Source organism: Sardina pilchardus, chromosome 8 (genome assembly GCF_963854185.1).
Source record: "Sardina pilchardus chromosome 8, fSarPil1.1, whole genome shotgun sequence".
Classification (NCBI taxonomy): domain Eukaryota; kingdom Metazoa; phylum Chordata; class Actinopteri; order Clupeiformes; family Clupeidae; genus Sardina; species Sardina pilchardus.
In genome coordinates, this window is record NC_085001.1 from 2220429 (window position 1) to 2233681 (window position 13253).

The 13253-nt window shown below is 47.0% G+C and overlaps 1 protein-coding gene across 1 annotated transcript; it reads right to left on the bottom strand.

Moving 5' to 3' along the window:
- Positions 1 to 910: 910 nt before the first annotated feature.
- On the bottom strand, positions 911 to 5229 carry LOC134089364 (major histocompatibility complex class I-related gene protein-like). The gene is made up of 6 exons (XM_062543805.1): positions 5220 to 5229; positions 3357 to 3632; positions 2352 to 2639; positions 2155 to 2256; positions 1785 to 1855; positions 911 to 1510 (listed from the first exon to the last, which is right to left on the bottom strand). The coding sequence occupies exons 1-6, from the start codon at positions 5227 to 5229 to the stop codon at positions 1448 to 1450; spliced, it is 810 nt and encodes a 269-aa protein (XP_062399789.1). The 3' UTR covers positions 911 to 1447.
- Between the last annotated feature and the right edge of the window lie 8024 nt (positions 5230 to 13253).

A 13253-nucleotide genomic window follows, 5' to 3' on the forward strand; every position in this document is an offset into this window, starting at 1 on the left:
GTAAGTGTGACTGTAAGTGTTCTTTCTATTGCTATTTTGGGTCCTGAAATGGCATTTCAAGCATCTGCCATGGCTACGACAAACAGGGGTCTGAATACAACTTCTGATATGAAAAATAAATTATTTTTAAGTTGGGGATATGGGGAGGTATGAAAAAATGCAGAAATTTGATGTGATTTCCAAAAAGGATTTCTCGTGATTATAGCTAATTACACAGAGGCATTCTATACGCCATTGGAATTAGGATCTCCTGTTTATTTTGATATGTAGTTTGCCATAGGGCAGTAACGAAATCGTCAGATATTTCACAGAGAAGAATGGGTATGACGCAAAACAGAATGTGCCATTCATTTTTGTAGGCAACTGTGATTTTCAACGCTAATTATCTCGCGACCCGTTCGTCATAGAAACTAGCAGCTAGTGCCATTGGAAAGGTCAGGTTCTGCAGTTTCATATGATATGCATGTTATTTCTGTGCGATTTTCTCGCGCAGCAATATGACCGAGAAGAATGGGTGCGGCCGCGGCCGCATGGTGCGTCTCTCGAAGAGGGCAGAGAGGGTCTGCCGGCGGCCCGATGGTAATCTTCTCGCGGCCCGGTAGATTGAGAAACACTGTGATAGGGCACTGTTGTGGCTCGTGGGTAATGTAGTCTTTCATCGGTCTTGTGATATTGTCTATTCTCGGGCCACTGTGACTGTCACTGCGTCGGATCAGTTTCAGTAAGTACCGGAACGCTGAAAAAAGTGGCGGAACCCAAAAGACGAAAATACAGAAGTTCCGGAACTGCGTTCCGCTGCGTTCCGGCCCACTTCAAGCACTGGGCCTAAATAAAAACCTCCTCGTGTGAACACGCCCTTGTTGCATGTTAAATGTACTAAGTGATGTGAGAAAAGCACCAAAGCGACTGAGAAAAACTGTAAAATAAGGGTGAAAAATGCCCAAACTACACATTACATCATTGCAGTATGATCAGTGAGTAGCAGCAGTGTTCAGGATAACTCAAGTCAGTAGCCTAACTCAAGTAAGTCCATGACTGAAGCGCAGGTGCCGGGAGCAGTCTGTGGTCAGGTCTGAGGTGTCCTGTTTATTAGTCTAACAGCAGCTGGGAAAAAGCTGCTCCTCGGTCTGGTTGTATTCGCGGTGAAGCCACTAGCCTGATGTGAGGGGGGCAAACAGTCCGTGTGTGGGATGAGTGCCATCCTTCATGGCGAGACAGTAATTTACGTATTAACGTACTTTTTCTTTCATATGACAGTTTGAACTTGAAATCATCATAATCCTCCATAGGCTAACCATATAGACCCTATAGGTTGTGTGTGAAGCAAACTATCCCTTCAAGACTGAAAAGCAACAGTGATTTCATTTGAATTAACCGTTTCGAGATTTCTAAATAGGCTACCAAGATATGCCACTAGCTCCAGTAGTTTAACATGCATCTCCAGTCTTCATGATGTAGTTTGCAGTTGACTATGTTGTTGATTCTTGTCATCCCTCCCCTTGTTCTGGGCCTGAAAGAGGAGAGGGCATCAACATCTTCCTGATATACATTTGGCTACATGTGAAAGTAAGAGGAAATAAGTCATTTTTACTTAAATCTACCTGAAACATCAACCTCACCTTTCAGATACGTGTATGATGCACAGCACTGATATTAAACTACAGCTTAAGCAATCCTATCTGACAGACGACATGCTGAGTAAACTTAAGAATAAAGACCATCTTTTTACATGCAAAAACAAAAGGAGAATCAACACTTCACTGAACCAACAAATATGCACCTACCGTACTCCGCTTAACTCTCTCACTGGAAGCTTCACTGTAGATGCTCTGGAGTGAAGCGTTGGAGCCCTGACCTGTCACATGGAGATTACAATCACAAGAGGGATCACCTGACAGAGTCTAAACAGTACAGATGGGAGTTGCATGTACAAGTTAAATGGACAGGTTTTGCTGTATGCTTCATTACAAATGTTCCGGGTATTACTTTTTGTCTCTGTTTATTCCTGTATAATGTATAAACCTAAACTGTATATAGTGTGAAAACCTTTTTCAATGACAACATAACCATGACCTACTCTACAGTACTCTTGAGTTTGAAATAAGGTGCTATGTAAATATAGCGTTATTATTGCTATTTTAACGGTGCTTTCACCTGCATGCCGTCTCCTCCATACGATGATGCCACAGGTGACTCCAAGCAGGCCAAGCAGAACTGCCACAGATGATGCAATAGGGGCTGTTGTCCACTCACGCTCTGCCATCAGTGGTAAACAAGAGAGGAAGGTTACAACAGCACTGTCATGGTTTAACTCACCATGAATCATACAGGTTATACTCAGATTGTCATACCCAAATGAATGTCCAGCTTGTTGTCCAGGCTGAGGTGTTCAGCTGTGCAGGTGTAGTGGTGATGCTGTAGTTCCTCTGCGCTGACCTCCAGGCTCTTCCTCATCTGGTACGTCTCATCTCCATTAGGTAGCAGCTCCCCCCCAGTGACCTGGTGGTCAGACACAGGCTGGCCGTCTCTGAGCAGGGTCAGGTTGATGTGACGGGGGTAGAAACCGGTGGCCAGACAGGTCACCTTGGCCCCTCCGGAGTCCTGGAGTGTCTTCTGAAGCAGCCTGACTCTGGGCTTTACTGTAAACCAGACAAAATAATCAGCTGAAATCCTCTAATATCTAAACATTGGTCACTAGAACCAGATGTTATCTACTGTAGCACTGTGAAAAGTATTAGTAACGCACACCAGCTGATTTTTTGGAGGTGCTAACCACTGGCAGTGAGTTCAAGAGGTACTAAGATTTGAGCTCAATAAGCAATCCAACAACACTTACAATACGGAGGGGAAAAAAATAAAAGTATTCATAAAAGATGAAAGAAAAGCATGTTTTTTTGTATGTATGACAAAACAATGGAATTTTAGCAGGCCTTAGATTTGAAAAGAAGTTCAGAGTGACTATGAGATAAGATCCAAGATGAGGCATGTTACGTCAAATCAAAACATTGGAATTAAACGTCTTCATTTTGGGACATAACCTACACTTTTTAGACAAATTGTGAGTAGAGCAGGTAAGCATGAGACTGACGGTGAGATGTGATCAGCATGAGACTGATGGTGAGATGTGAGCAGCATGAGACTGATGGTGAGATGTGAATAGAGCAGCATGAGACTGATGGTGAGATGTGAGTTGTGAGCAGCATGAGACTGATGGTGAGATGTGAGTAGTGCAGGTAAGCATGAGACTGATGGTGAGATGTGAGCAGCATGAGACTGATGGTGAGATGTGAATAGTGCAGATAAGCATGAGACTGATGGTGATGCATTATAGAAGTTATGGAGATGATAGCATTCACCTCTCCTCAACACACGGCTTCTGGTCGTCTTCAGGAAGCTCTTTAGTGTCTTAAGGCAGACTGGAAGGTAAAAGTTCTTGTACAGACTTTTTACAATCTGTTGTTTTGTTGTCGTCCACTTAGTAGCCCAGTTTGATTCAACAGCGTAGGAATCTTTGTTTGAAAAATGCAGCCCCTCCCCACCTACTCCATTGAATGCGTCTGATGATGTTATTTGATCTGGCCTGCCATGATCCCACAACTCACAACCAGCAAGTCTCTGCTGAACATCCAATCCTAAAGGAGAGAGGGACACAGTTAGAATATGGTGGCCAATCAGTAACAGTTAAGTAGTTTAATGAACATCCAATCCTGAAGGAGAGAGGGACACTGTTAGAATATGGTGGCCAATCAGTCATAAGCCCAAGTAACAGTTTACTCAAACCATCAGTCGGATGTGCATGCTTTTAACATCATGTACGTGTACATATGGCTGCCATGCATACTGTGTGTCGGTTGTGCTCGTCTTTCATAATGTACACGGCACGTCTGCCAGATGTGATATTCACATGAACGCAGGGTACAATAGCATAGACCCAGTTTGTGTCTGCCAGATGTAATATTCACATAGTCTGGCTAGCACCATACTAAGCTCAATATTTTAAGATTGAACACTAGTCTAGGGAGTCTGTGCTTTATTTCTGCTGCACAAGAGGCGTGATCAATGGGCATAGTTCAAATGACTAAGGATCCGGGTGCGCCTGGTGTATAAGCCAGTTTGTGATTGCGCCCAGCAGACGTGAACAGGAAGCAGGAGACATAGATGTGCAGGTTTGCAGCCTGAGCTGTAGGGTGAAATCCAAATCGCCGGCAGATCAGGCTGGGTTTACCCAGTATTCACATGAACCCAAGGTACAACAGCATAGGCCCAGTGTGTGACTGTATATGAGCATGGAGGCCCAGCTTGATTTATTAATTCATTTATTTCTGGTGGAGTAAGAGCCCACAGCCCACTGGGACAAAGTTCAATTCACAACCACAAGCCAGCCAGGTGTGTGCACAACTGTAAGCAAACACCTGGTCAGGAAGCAAGTGCCCCACGCCCCAAAGACTAACATAACCACATGCTGCATGACTCCAACAAATTTTCCAGTACTGTAGAGATTAAAACTATGACCATGTGCTTCCTAATATGTTCATAAGGATATCTGTGACCAGAATGAGCTTACAGGCGCTCATGATGTGTGGTGCTATGGGCCCCTATGAATGCAATCGAGTCCAAATGTATACAGATACCTATTCAATTGAACAGGATAGTGCTTCTATCTTTACAGAAAATTGGCTTGACCATTGATGATGACTATGCATTCTTGACTTGTGTGTCTCTTGTCTGGTCAACAAGCGATACCCATTGAACTGGCCCCCACATTCCATAGTCCGTTGAGAATCTGCTGCTATTTTTATTTTGCTTTTGAGGCCTAATGCTGTCTCCTGTAGTCATTGTGATGTCAATGTTATGCACTGTACGCAGTCTTCTTACAGTGCTCGGCATAAGTGAATACACCCATGCTAAAATTGACTTAGAAGAGGTATAAAGTAGTACCTTAAAGGAAAACTATGCAGGATTGGCGATTTCATCGCCGGTTTCGCTTTCACTTTTTTTCACGTTTTTGCGCATTTTATGCTTGCATATTTCTCTGAGCTTCCCCTACAGCTTTAGCGTGTATATATTACAAAACTCCTCAATCGGTCAGTCCTCAATCCCATAGGGGCAGGCAGATTTTTATTTTTAAAGGCCAGTTATTTCATGGATCCAGGATACTATGCATCCTGATAAAGTTCCCTTGGCCTTTGGAATTAAAATAGCCCCATATCATCACATACCCTTCACCATACTTAGAGATTGGCGTAGTGTTTTTTTCAGCTAGCCTATTAGCCGGTTTCATGCCCATTGAGCTCAATACAAATCAAACCAGCTAACCAGTTTCTGTGATATGCGGTTGATGAGAATATTAATTTCGTATTTACATCAAATATAATAATCTACCTCCTGCATACAGTATACAACTCTGAATTCATCTCCACACCCATTCTTCTTGGTTAAATATCTCACAAGCTTTTCACTCACCACATGACATCACACAGCAGAATAAAGAGCAGAACAGGTACTCACACTCTGAACTGTTGAAGTGGTCTTTTAAAAAGTATACTTTTCTTTTCATGCTCTGAAACATGTGTTCAAATATGGTAACAATGTCCCTCTGTGCCGCGTCAGTTGTATGAGGAGTGATGTGTCCCGTCTCATCTAAATAGAAGTATCCCACTTGGATATCGTCAAGCCTCAGAACTACCATGAACTGTGGAAATGGTGCATCTCCCAAAATAAATGTTGCAAATGCCCACAATGAGTGGGAGCCTGTAGAGAAATGGGTATCATGATAGCCTAGATTAGATACGACACGATTAGTAGAGAAATGGGTATCACGATAGCCTAGATTAGATACGACACGATTAGTAGAGAAATGGGTATCATGATAGCCTATGTAGATTAGATAAGACACGATTAGTAGAGAAATGGGTATCACGATGGCCTAGATTAGATAAGATACGATTAGTAGAGAAATGGGTATCATGATGGCCTAGATTAGATAAAATATGATTGGATTTGTCTTTGTGTCATTGTGCAGAATACATACAGTCATTTCCTGTGCATTAGCTGCATTGTGTATAAGCCGCAGGACAGTGTTTTAGGCAAGTTAAAAGAAACCATATTAATATTAACTGCCCCCGTTTATTAACCTCTAGCTGAAAAAATTGCAAAATCAATGTATAAGCTGTGGAAATTATGGTACAGAATTCAAAGCTGGTAAAGTGCCCCAATGATAAGCAGTGAGAAGGTATGTATAACGAATGCATGCAAACAATCTAGATGGATTTACCTGCTTGGATATGAGTAGAATACAGAAGAGCACCAAATATAACAGCAATCGCTCTCATGATTTTCATGTTGTTCTCAATAGCAAGTTTTCAACGTTGGTGCTGTCATCCATTTGGATTCTACAACTTGGACTGTGTTCCTGGTTTATAAACGTGTTAGAGGGAGGCCAAGGGAACAGAAGTCATCAGAATAAAAAACAGAAAAGAACAGGCAGGCAGGTAGAGTTTCTATAACAGCAATACGATATAATAGTGATAGAAGCCAGGGCAAACAACACCAATTACCAGTAGGAAGACATTGCAGGGGTCCAAACAGAATTTGACATGGAGCTCAACAGTGTATGAGTGTAGTAATCCAGCTCTTACTGCTCAGCCATGGAGCTCAACAGTGTATGAGTGTAGTAATCCAGCTCTTACTGCTCAGCCAGACGCAACTCCTATTGAGCAGCGGCAGGAAACAAGTACTGGAGCACAAGCACACAGCACAGGACCAGTAGTGAATATGGAGCGGAATCAGTAGTGGAGCACAAGCACAGAGCAATTGGGCATCCCCTCCGTACTCCGCTCCATGTTCACTACTGGTCCTGCTGCGCTGGGCTCACCTGATTCCTGCCTTTGCTCAGTAGGAAATGATAGCTTCAGCGAAAGTTCTACTAGGGAGACTCGTAGTGTATCTTTTACTCCTCCTATTCATTATGTAACGAATCGTAGCCTTTGTTTACATTTTCAGGGAACTCCCCCATCCGATTCATCCAATCAGTGCTAGCCTATAGGAATTCAGCGGGGGCTTTAAAACTGTTTTACTAACACTTCTCTCTGCTACTCAGTACGCCGACTTTGTCGTTCTGTTGTTTAAAAGCACAGTCGCCAAAGTTACTCATTCTATTCTACGGAATTTAAAAAGTTTTCTCCTACCATGTCTGCTGGTTCGTCTCCCCTGCTGACCATCCGGTCGTCCGATTCGGACGCAGACTTCGTCCCTCCTACCCAACGCAGGAGGAGCGCCAGGGCCATCAAGGCTAACTCCAAATGGGCCAACTCCACCGCTGCTGACATAGCAGCCGTCTTGGCCCAGTCGGGGATCCCTTACAACTCCGAGTTGAGTAAAGAAGATCTCGTTCTCCTCGCGCACAACACTCTCGGCAGTCCTCAACTCCACGCCGAGCCAAATGTCCCAGGTCCTGCTCCTGGTCTCCCAGTCAATCCCGCTGCTGATCTGGAAGAGCCCGCTCCGCCACCAAAGAAACGCCGGGCAAAGACGAAGCACCTTACTCCTGCGCCTCGTAAGAGGAAGCCTACTGCTCCGACCCTCCCGGACTCTCCCGTCTCGTCTCAACCCATCCTGGATGCAGTTCTCTCCCTCACCGCGTCGATTACAGCAATCGACTCCAGAATTCAGGCGCTGGAACACCAGCGCCCAGCTCTACCGGCCTCCTCGCCGTCTGCAGCACCGCCGGCTCCCGCCGCCATTCAGTGGCCCGTCCCCCTCCAAGCACCGAACACCAGCACGGGGTTCTCAGCGGCTAACTCAACTTTAGTGCTAGCTGGCACCGCAGTTTCGCCAGCTTTTTCTCTGGCAACAGCTCTCCCTGCTCCTCCGCTCGGCAGGAGCTTCGTTGCACCCTCCACAGTCTCCATTTCCCCACAACTCAGGCAAAACATACTCCAAGGTAAAGACATCAATCTTGCTTCCTTGCTGGTGCCATCTCCCACAATCGATCGACAATTAGTCGATTGCGGTGACGTTTCAGTGTTTTTAAAAAATTCTGATCCGAGACTTCTAAAAAAACCTGCCTTTTTGCGATTTCGTGATTGCTTTCGGTCTGTATCGTGATGTCATCTGCAGCGTGTACCCTGATCGCAGGATAGAACTGGACACATACCTTGCCATCATGGCCGATTTCAACCTCCGTTACGGAGGCACACTTTTCTATCAGTACCATAATGCATTTTCCGCGAAGTCCGCTTCTTACATTTCTCTGTACAATCTTCGCTTGGACTGGTCCGTCGTCGACACCGAACTTTTGGTTAGGCATTTCAGTGGCCAAAGATCGCTCAGCTGCAACATTTGTGGCTCCCACGCCCACACGGCGATTCTGTGTCCGCAAACGGCCTTCAACCGACCACCACTTCCGGTTGCTGTCCAGCATCCTGACTCCGTAAGGTCTAGCACTGATCGTCAAGGGCGTCCGGTTACCTATTTTAACGGGCGTGCTATCTGCAATAACTTTAATGAGGGTGTGTGTTCGCATTCTAACTGTATGTTTTCCCATGTATGTAGTCAGTGCAAGGATCCGCATCCAAAGTCTGTCTGTCCCCGTCGCTTGCGACCCCAAGGAGGAGGAAAGGCTTCCGCCAAGAAATTTTAGCGTCTCATCCATCTACGCCAATCAATGTTTCCACTCTGTCGTGTTATCTCTCTGCCCATCCTGATCCTGTTTTTGTTGACTATCTGCTCACCGGTCTCTCTCAGGGGTTTAGGGTTGGTGTTCTGTCCCCCCTTTCATGCTCGTACACGGCTAGGAACCTTCAGTCGGCTCTAACCGAACCCTCTATAGTGTCCGAACTTCTGTCTAAAGAATTGAATAAAGGCTATGTTCTCGGCCCCTTCTCTGCTCCTCCTTTTCACCCCTTCCGCGTAAACTCACTCGGCGTGGCTACCAGGAAATACTCTGGCAAGAAAAGGCTGATTTTTGACATGTCTTCACCTCACTCCGAAACCTGGTCCAGCGTCAATGAAATGATTCCTCTCGAGCCCTTTTCTCTCCACTACGCCTCCGTCGATAATGCTATTCAACTCATTAAAATCGCTGGTCAGGGCGCCCTGCTCGCTAAAGCCGACATTACCGACGCATTTAAGGTTATGCCAATTCACCCTGCCGACTGGCCCCTATTTTGCGTAAAATGGCAGTCTAAATTCTATTTTGCAGTGAGGCTTACTTTCGGGTGCAGGAGTAGTCCTCACATTTTTAATTGCCTTTCAGAAGCACTGTGCTGGATTTTGTTAAATGTCTGTCATTTACCGTTCGTTCTGCACCTCCTGGACGATTTTCTTTTAATTGACTTTCCAGCTAAGACCAGTTCAGTTCTGGACGTCCTTCGCAACGTTTTCCAGGAGCTAGGGGTTCCCCTCTCTGCCGAAAAGACATTAGGACCCGTCACTTCTCTCGAATTTCTGGGTATAATCCTCGACTCCGTTAAAATGCAGGCCTCTCTCCCAGACGAAAAATTGACCAGAATCCGCGAAGTGTCCGCTTCTTCCCTCTCAGTCGGCTCGGTGACTAAGAGGGAACTCCTCTCTCTCCTGGGCCACCTGAATTTCGCGATGCGCATCATCCCGCAAGGCCGCTCCTTCATCTCTCGCCTGTTAGATCTGGCTCACTCCGTGGAAAATCTATCCGACTCTATCGTTCTCGATTCAGGCTGTCAGTCGGATCTTAGCTTTTGGTCCAAGCTGCTGAAGCATTGGAACGGCATCTCTTTTTTTTACAACGATCACACCGACTCGTCCGTCTCTCTCAAGCTGTTCACGGATGCCGCTCCATCTCTCGGCTTTGGGGGGCTTTACAATGATTTGTGGTTCGCAGAAAAATGGTCCGATGAATTTCTCGCATTTTCCTCCGATGCTGTTTCATCCGCCCTTTTCGAATTATACCCCATCGTGGTCTCCTGCGTCCTGTGGGGTAAAGAATGGTCAAGAAAGCGCATTCTCTTTTTCTGTGACAACGAAGCAGTGGTGGCCATTATTAATAAAGGTCGCTCTCGCTGCCCCAAAATTATGTCTCTTTTGAGGAGACTCACCTGGCAGTCAGTCATTCATAACTTCGTCGTAAATGCCTCTCATGTACCAGGTTATATTAATGTCGAAGCTGACGCACTCTCCCGTCTCCGTTTTCAGGAATTCCAACGTCTCTGCCCTTCAGCCAGCAAAGTGTCAACCCCGTGCCCAAAGTTCTCCGAACTGCTTCTGGATTAATTTCGCCTTCTCTAGATTCGCTATTAGATAAGGCTAAAAGTTATATGATCAAAGGTGTCGCCAAATCCACGACCGAAGCATATAATTCTGCCTGGTCCTGGTTCGTTATGTTCTCTCAGCACCATCACACGCCTGCCGTCCCGGTTCTCATTTCCACTGTCTGCGCATTTCTAGTGTATTGTTTTGATCAACGTGGGCTCAAAGTTGTTTCAATTCGGAAAACCCTCGCAGGCATTCAATTCCACGCCAGACTTCACGACTCTGGCTTCCCTAGTCTATTTTCAAATTCTCAAATTCGTCTTCTCCTCAAAGGCTTCTCAAATTCCTCCCCGCGTTCAACCGACTCTCGCCTCCCCATTACGGCTGATATCTTGCGCCGCTTAATATCAGCACTTAAACGCGGCTATCACTCACCGTACGTGGCTTGCCTACTAGAGGCCGTTTTCCTCATGGCTTTTTATGGCTTCATGCGGTGCGGCGAATTCACTACGAATTCACAGTCATTCGACCCCTCACGCAATCTCTGTCTTTCCGATCTATCCTTTTTCCCCACTCACTTCACCTTATTTCTTAAATATTCAAAAACTGATTCCTCCGGATCAGGTTCCACCATTACAATTGCTAAAATAAATGATGTCCTTTGCCCGTTCGTCTCCATGGTCAATTATCTTAAACTACGTCCGCACACCTCTTCCGATTTACCCCTCTTTATCACACCAGACGGTTCAGCAATGTCACGTTCCTGGTTCAGCACCCACTTAGCCAATGTTCTGCGTATATGCAATCTCTCACCAAAGAAGTTCACGACTCATTCCTTCCGTATCGGCGCAGCCACTACTGCAGCCCAAAAGGGGCTTTCATCTTCATCCATCAAAACTCTGGGAAGATGGTCTTCTGATGCTTATTCCTCCTACATCAGACTAACCCCATTTGACGTTGTCAATGCTCAGAAGTCACTGTCCGCAATTACTAAGGTATCATTTAATTTACTATTCATAATCTGGTGGCGGTGGTTATACTCAGGCTTGCCTGGCACATTTACTGATTAGTTAAAAGGGCGCAGCACGCCAGTAGCTATTGTGGTATCTTAAACTTAGCCCAGTTTACCAGCTCATGATCCAGGTTGCCCTGGATGCCGGTTGCCCGGCTCATCAATTCTGTCTAGGTTGCCCTAGACGCTGGTTGCCCAGCTCGCGGTTCATGTTGCCCTGGACGCCGGTTGCCCGGCTCGTCACATCGGTCTAGGTTGCCCTAGACGCTGGTTGCCCAGCTCACGGTTCAGGTTGCCCTGGACGCCGGTTGCCCGGCTCGTCACATCGGTCTAGGTTGCCCTAGACGCTGGTTGCCCAGCTCACGGTTCAGGTTGCCCTGGACGCCGGTTGCCCGGCTCGTCACATCGGTCTAGGTTGCCCTAGACGCTGGTTGCCCAGCTCACGGTTCAGGTTGCCCTGGACGCCGGTTGCCCGGCCCGTCACATCGGTCTAGGTTGCCCTAGACGCTGGTTGCCCAGCTCACGGTTCAGGTTGCCCTGGACGCCGGTTGCCCGGCCCGTCACATCGGTCTAGGTTGCCCTAGACGCTGGTTGCCCAGCTCACGGTTCAGGTTGCCCTGGACGCCGGTTGCCCGGCTCGTCACATCGGTCTAGGTTGCCCTAGACGCTGGTTGCCCAGCTCACGGTTCAGGTTGCCCTGGACGCCGGTTGCCCGGCTCGTCACATCGATCTAGGTTGCCCTAGACGCTGGTTGCCCAGCTCACGGTTCAGGTTGCCCTGGACGCCGGTTGCCCGGCTCGTCACATCGGTCTAGGTTGCCCTAGACGCTGGTTGCCCAGCTCACGGTTCAGGTTGCCCTGGACGCCGGTTGCCCGGCTCGTCACATCGGTCTAGGTTGCCCTAGACGCTGGTTGCCCAGCTCACGGTTCAGGTTGCCCTGGACGCCGGTTGCCCGGCTCGTCACATCGGTCTAGGTTGCCCTAGACGCTGGTTGCCCAGCTCACGGTCCAGGTTGCCCTGGACGCCGGTTGCCCGGCTCAAATTTTGGTCTAGGTTGCCCTAGACGCTGGTTGCCCAGCTCATGGTCCAGGTTGCCCTGGACGCTGGTCGTCTGGTTGTTTTCGTTCCACAATAGCGAAAACATGTAAAGCATCCCTTAACATTCTCATTAGATCACTACCTAACGGCTAGGTACATCCTCATCATCCCTGCCCATGCATGCTATCAAATTTAATGTCTCATGTATCTTAATCTTTATTTTCTCTCAGACTTAGGTTACTGAGTTACTGCCCTGGCGGGCATCTTTCATCCTTTGGGGGTAGGCTCATCGCCCCTGCTCTTCGATCAGCAGGATCCGAGTTCCGTTCATCCCCGGACGGAGTCGAGACGGGGCCTACGCCAAAGATTGTTGTTTATCCTGAACTTTTATATGCTTGAAGCTACTCCTTATCAAATTAAATTGTTATCTGCTTCTATTCTGTCTACTGAGTCTTCCTGGTAGAAATGATAGCTTCAGCGAAAGTTCTACTAGGGAGACTCGTAGTGTATCTTTTACTCCTCCTATTCATTATGTAACGAATCGTAGCCTTTGTTTACATTTTCAGGGAACTCCCCCATCCGATTCATCCAATCAGTGCTAGCCTATAGGAATTCAGCGGGGGCTTTAAAACTGTTTTACTAACACTTCTCTCTGCTACTCAGTACGCCGACTTTGTCGTTCCCTCCACCACCCCTCCAGCCACCACGACCAGCAGTCTTCGTCTTGTCGGCCGCTGCATGCTATCTACACCTTCTCCCTCACAGCCACCGCCACCAGTTGGTCCCTGTCTCGTCATCGGGGGGTAGGCTCATCGCCCCTGCTCTTCGATCAGCAGGATCCGAGTTCCGTTCATCCCCGGACGGAGTCGAGACGGGGCCTACGCCAAAGATTGTTGTTTATCCTGAACTTTTATATGCTTGAAGCTACTCCTTATCAAATTAAATTGTTATCTGCTTCTATTCTGTCTACTGAGTC

Coding starts and splice junctions, on each gene's coding strand:
- LOC134089364 (XM_062543805.1), bottom strand. Junction 2,257..2,351: donor CAAGCTGGACATTCATTTGG/GTATGACAATCT, acceptor CACTGATGGCAG/AGCGTGAGTGGACAACAGCC. Junction 1,856..2,154: donor ATGGAGGAGACGGCATGCAG/GTGAAAGCACCG, acceptor TCCATGTGACAG/GTCAGGGCTCCAACGCTTCA.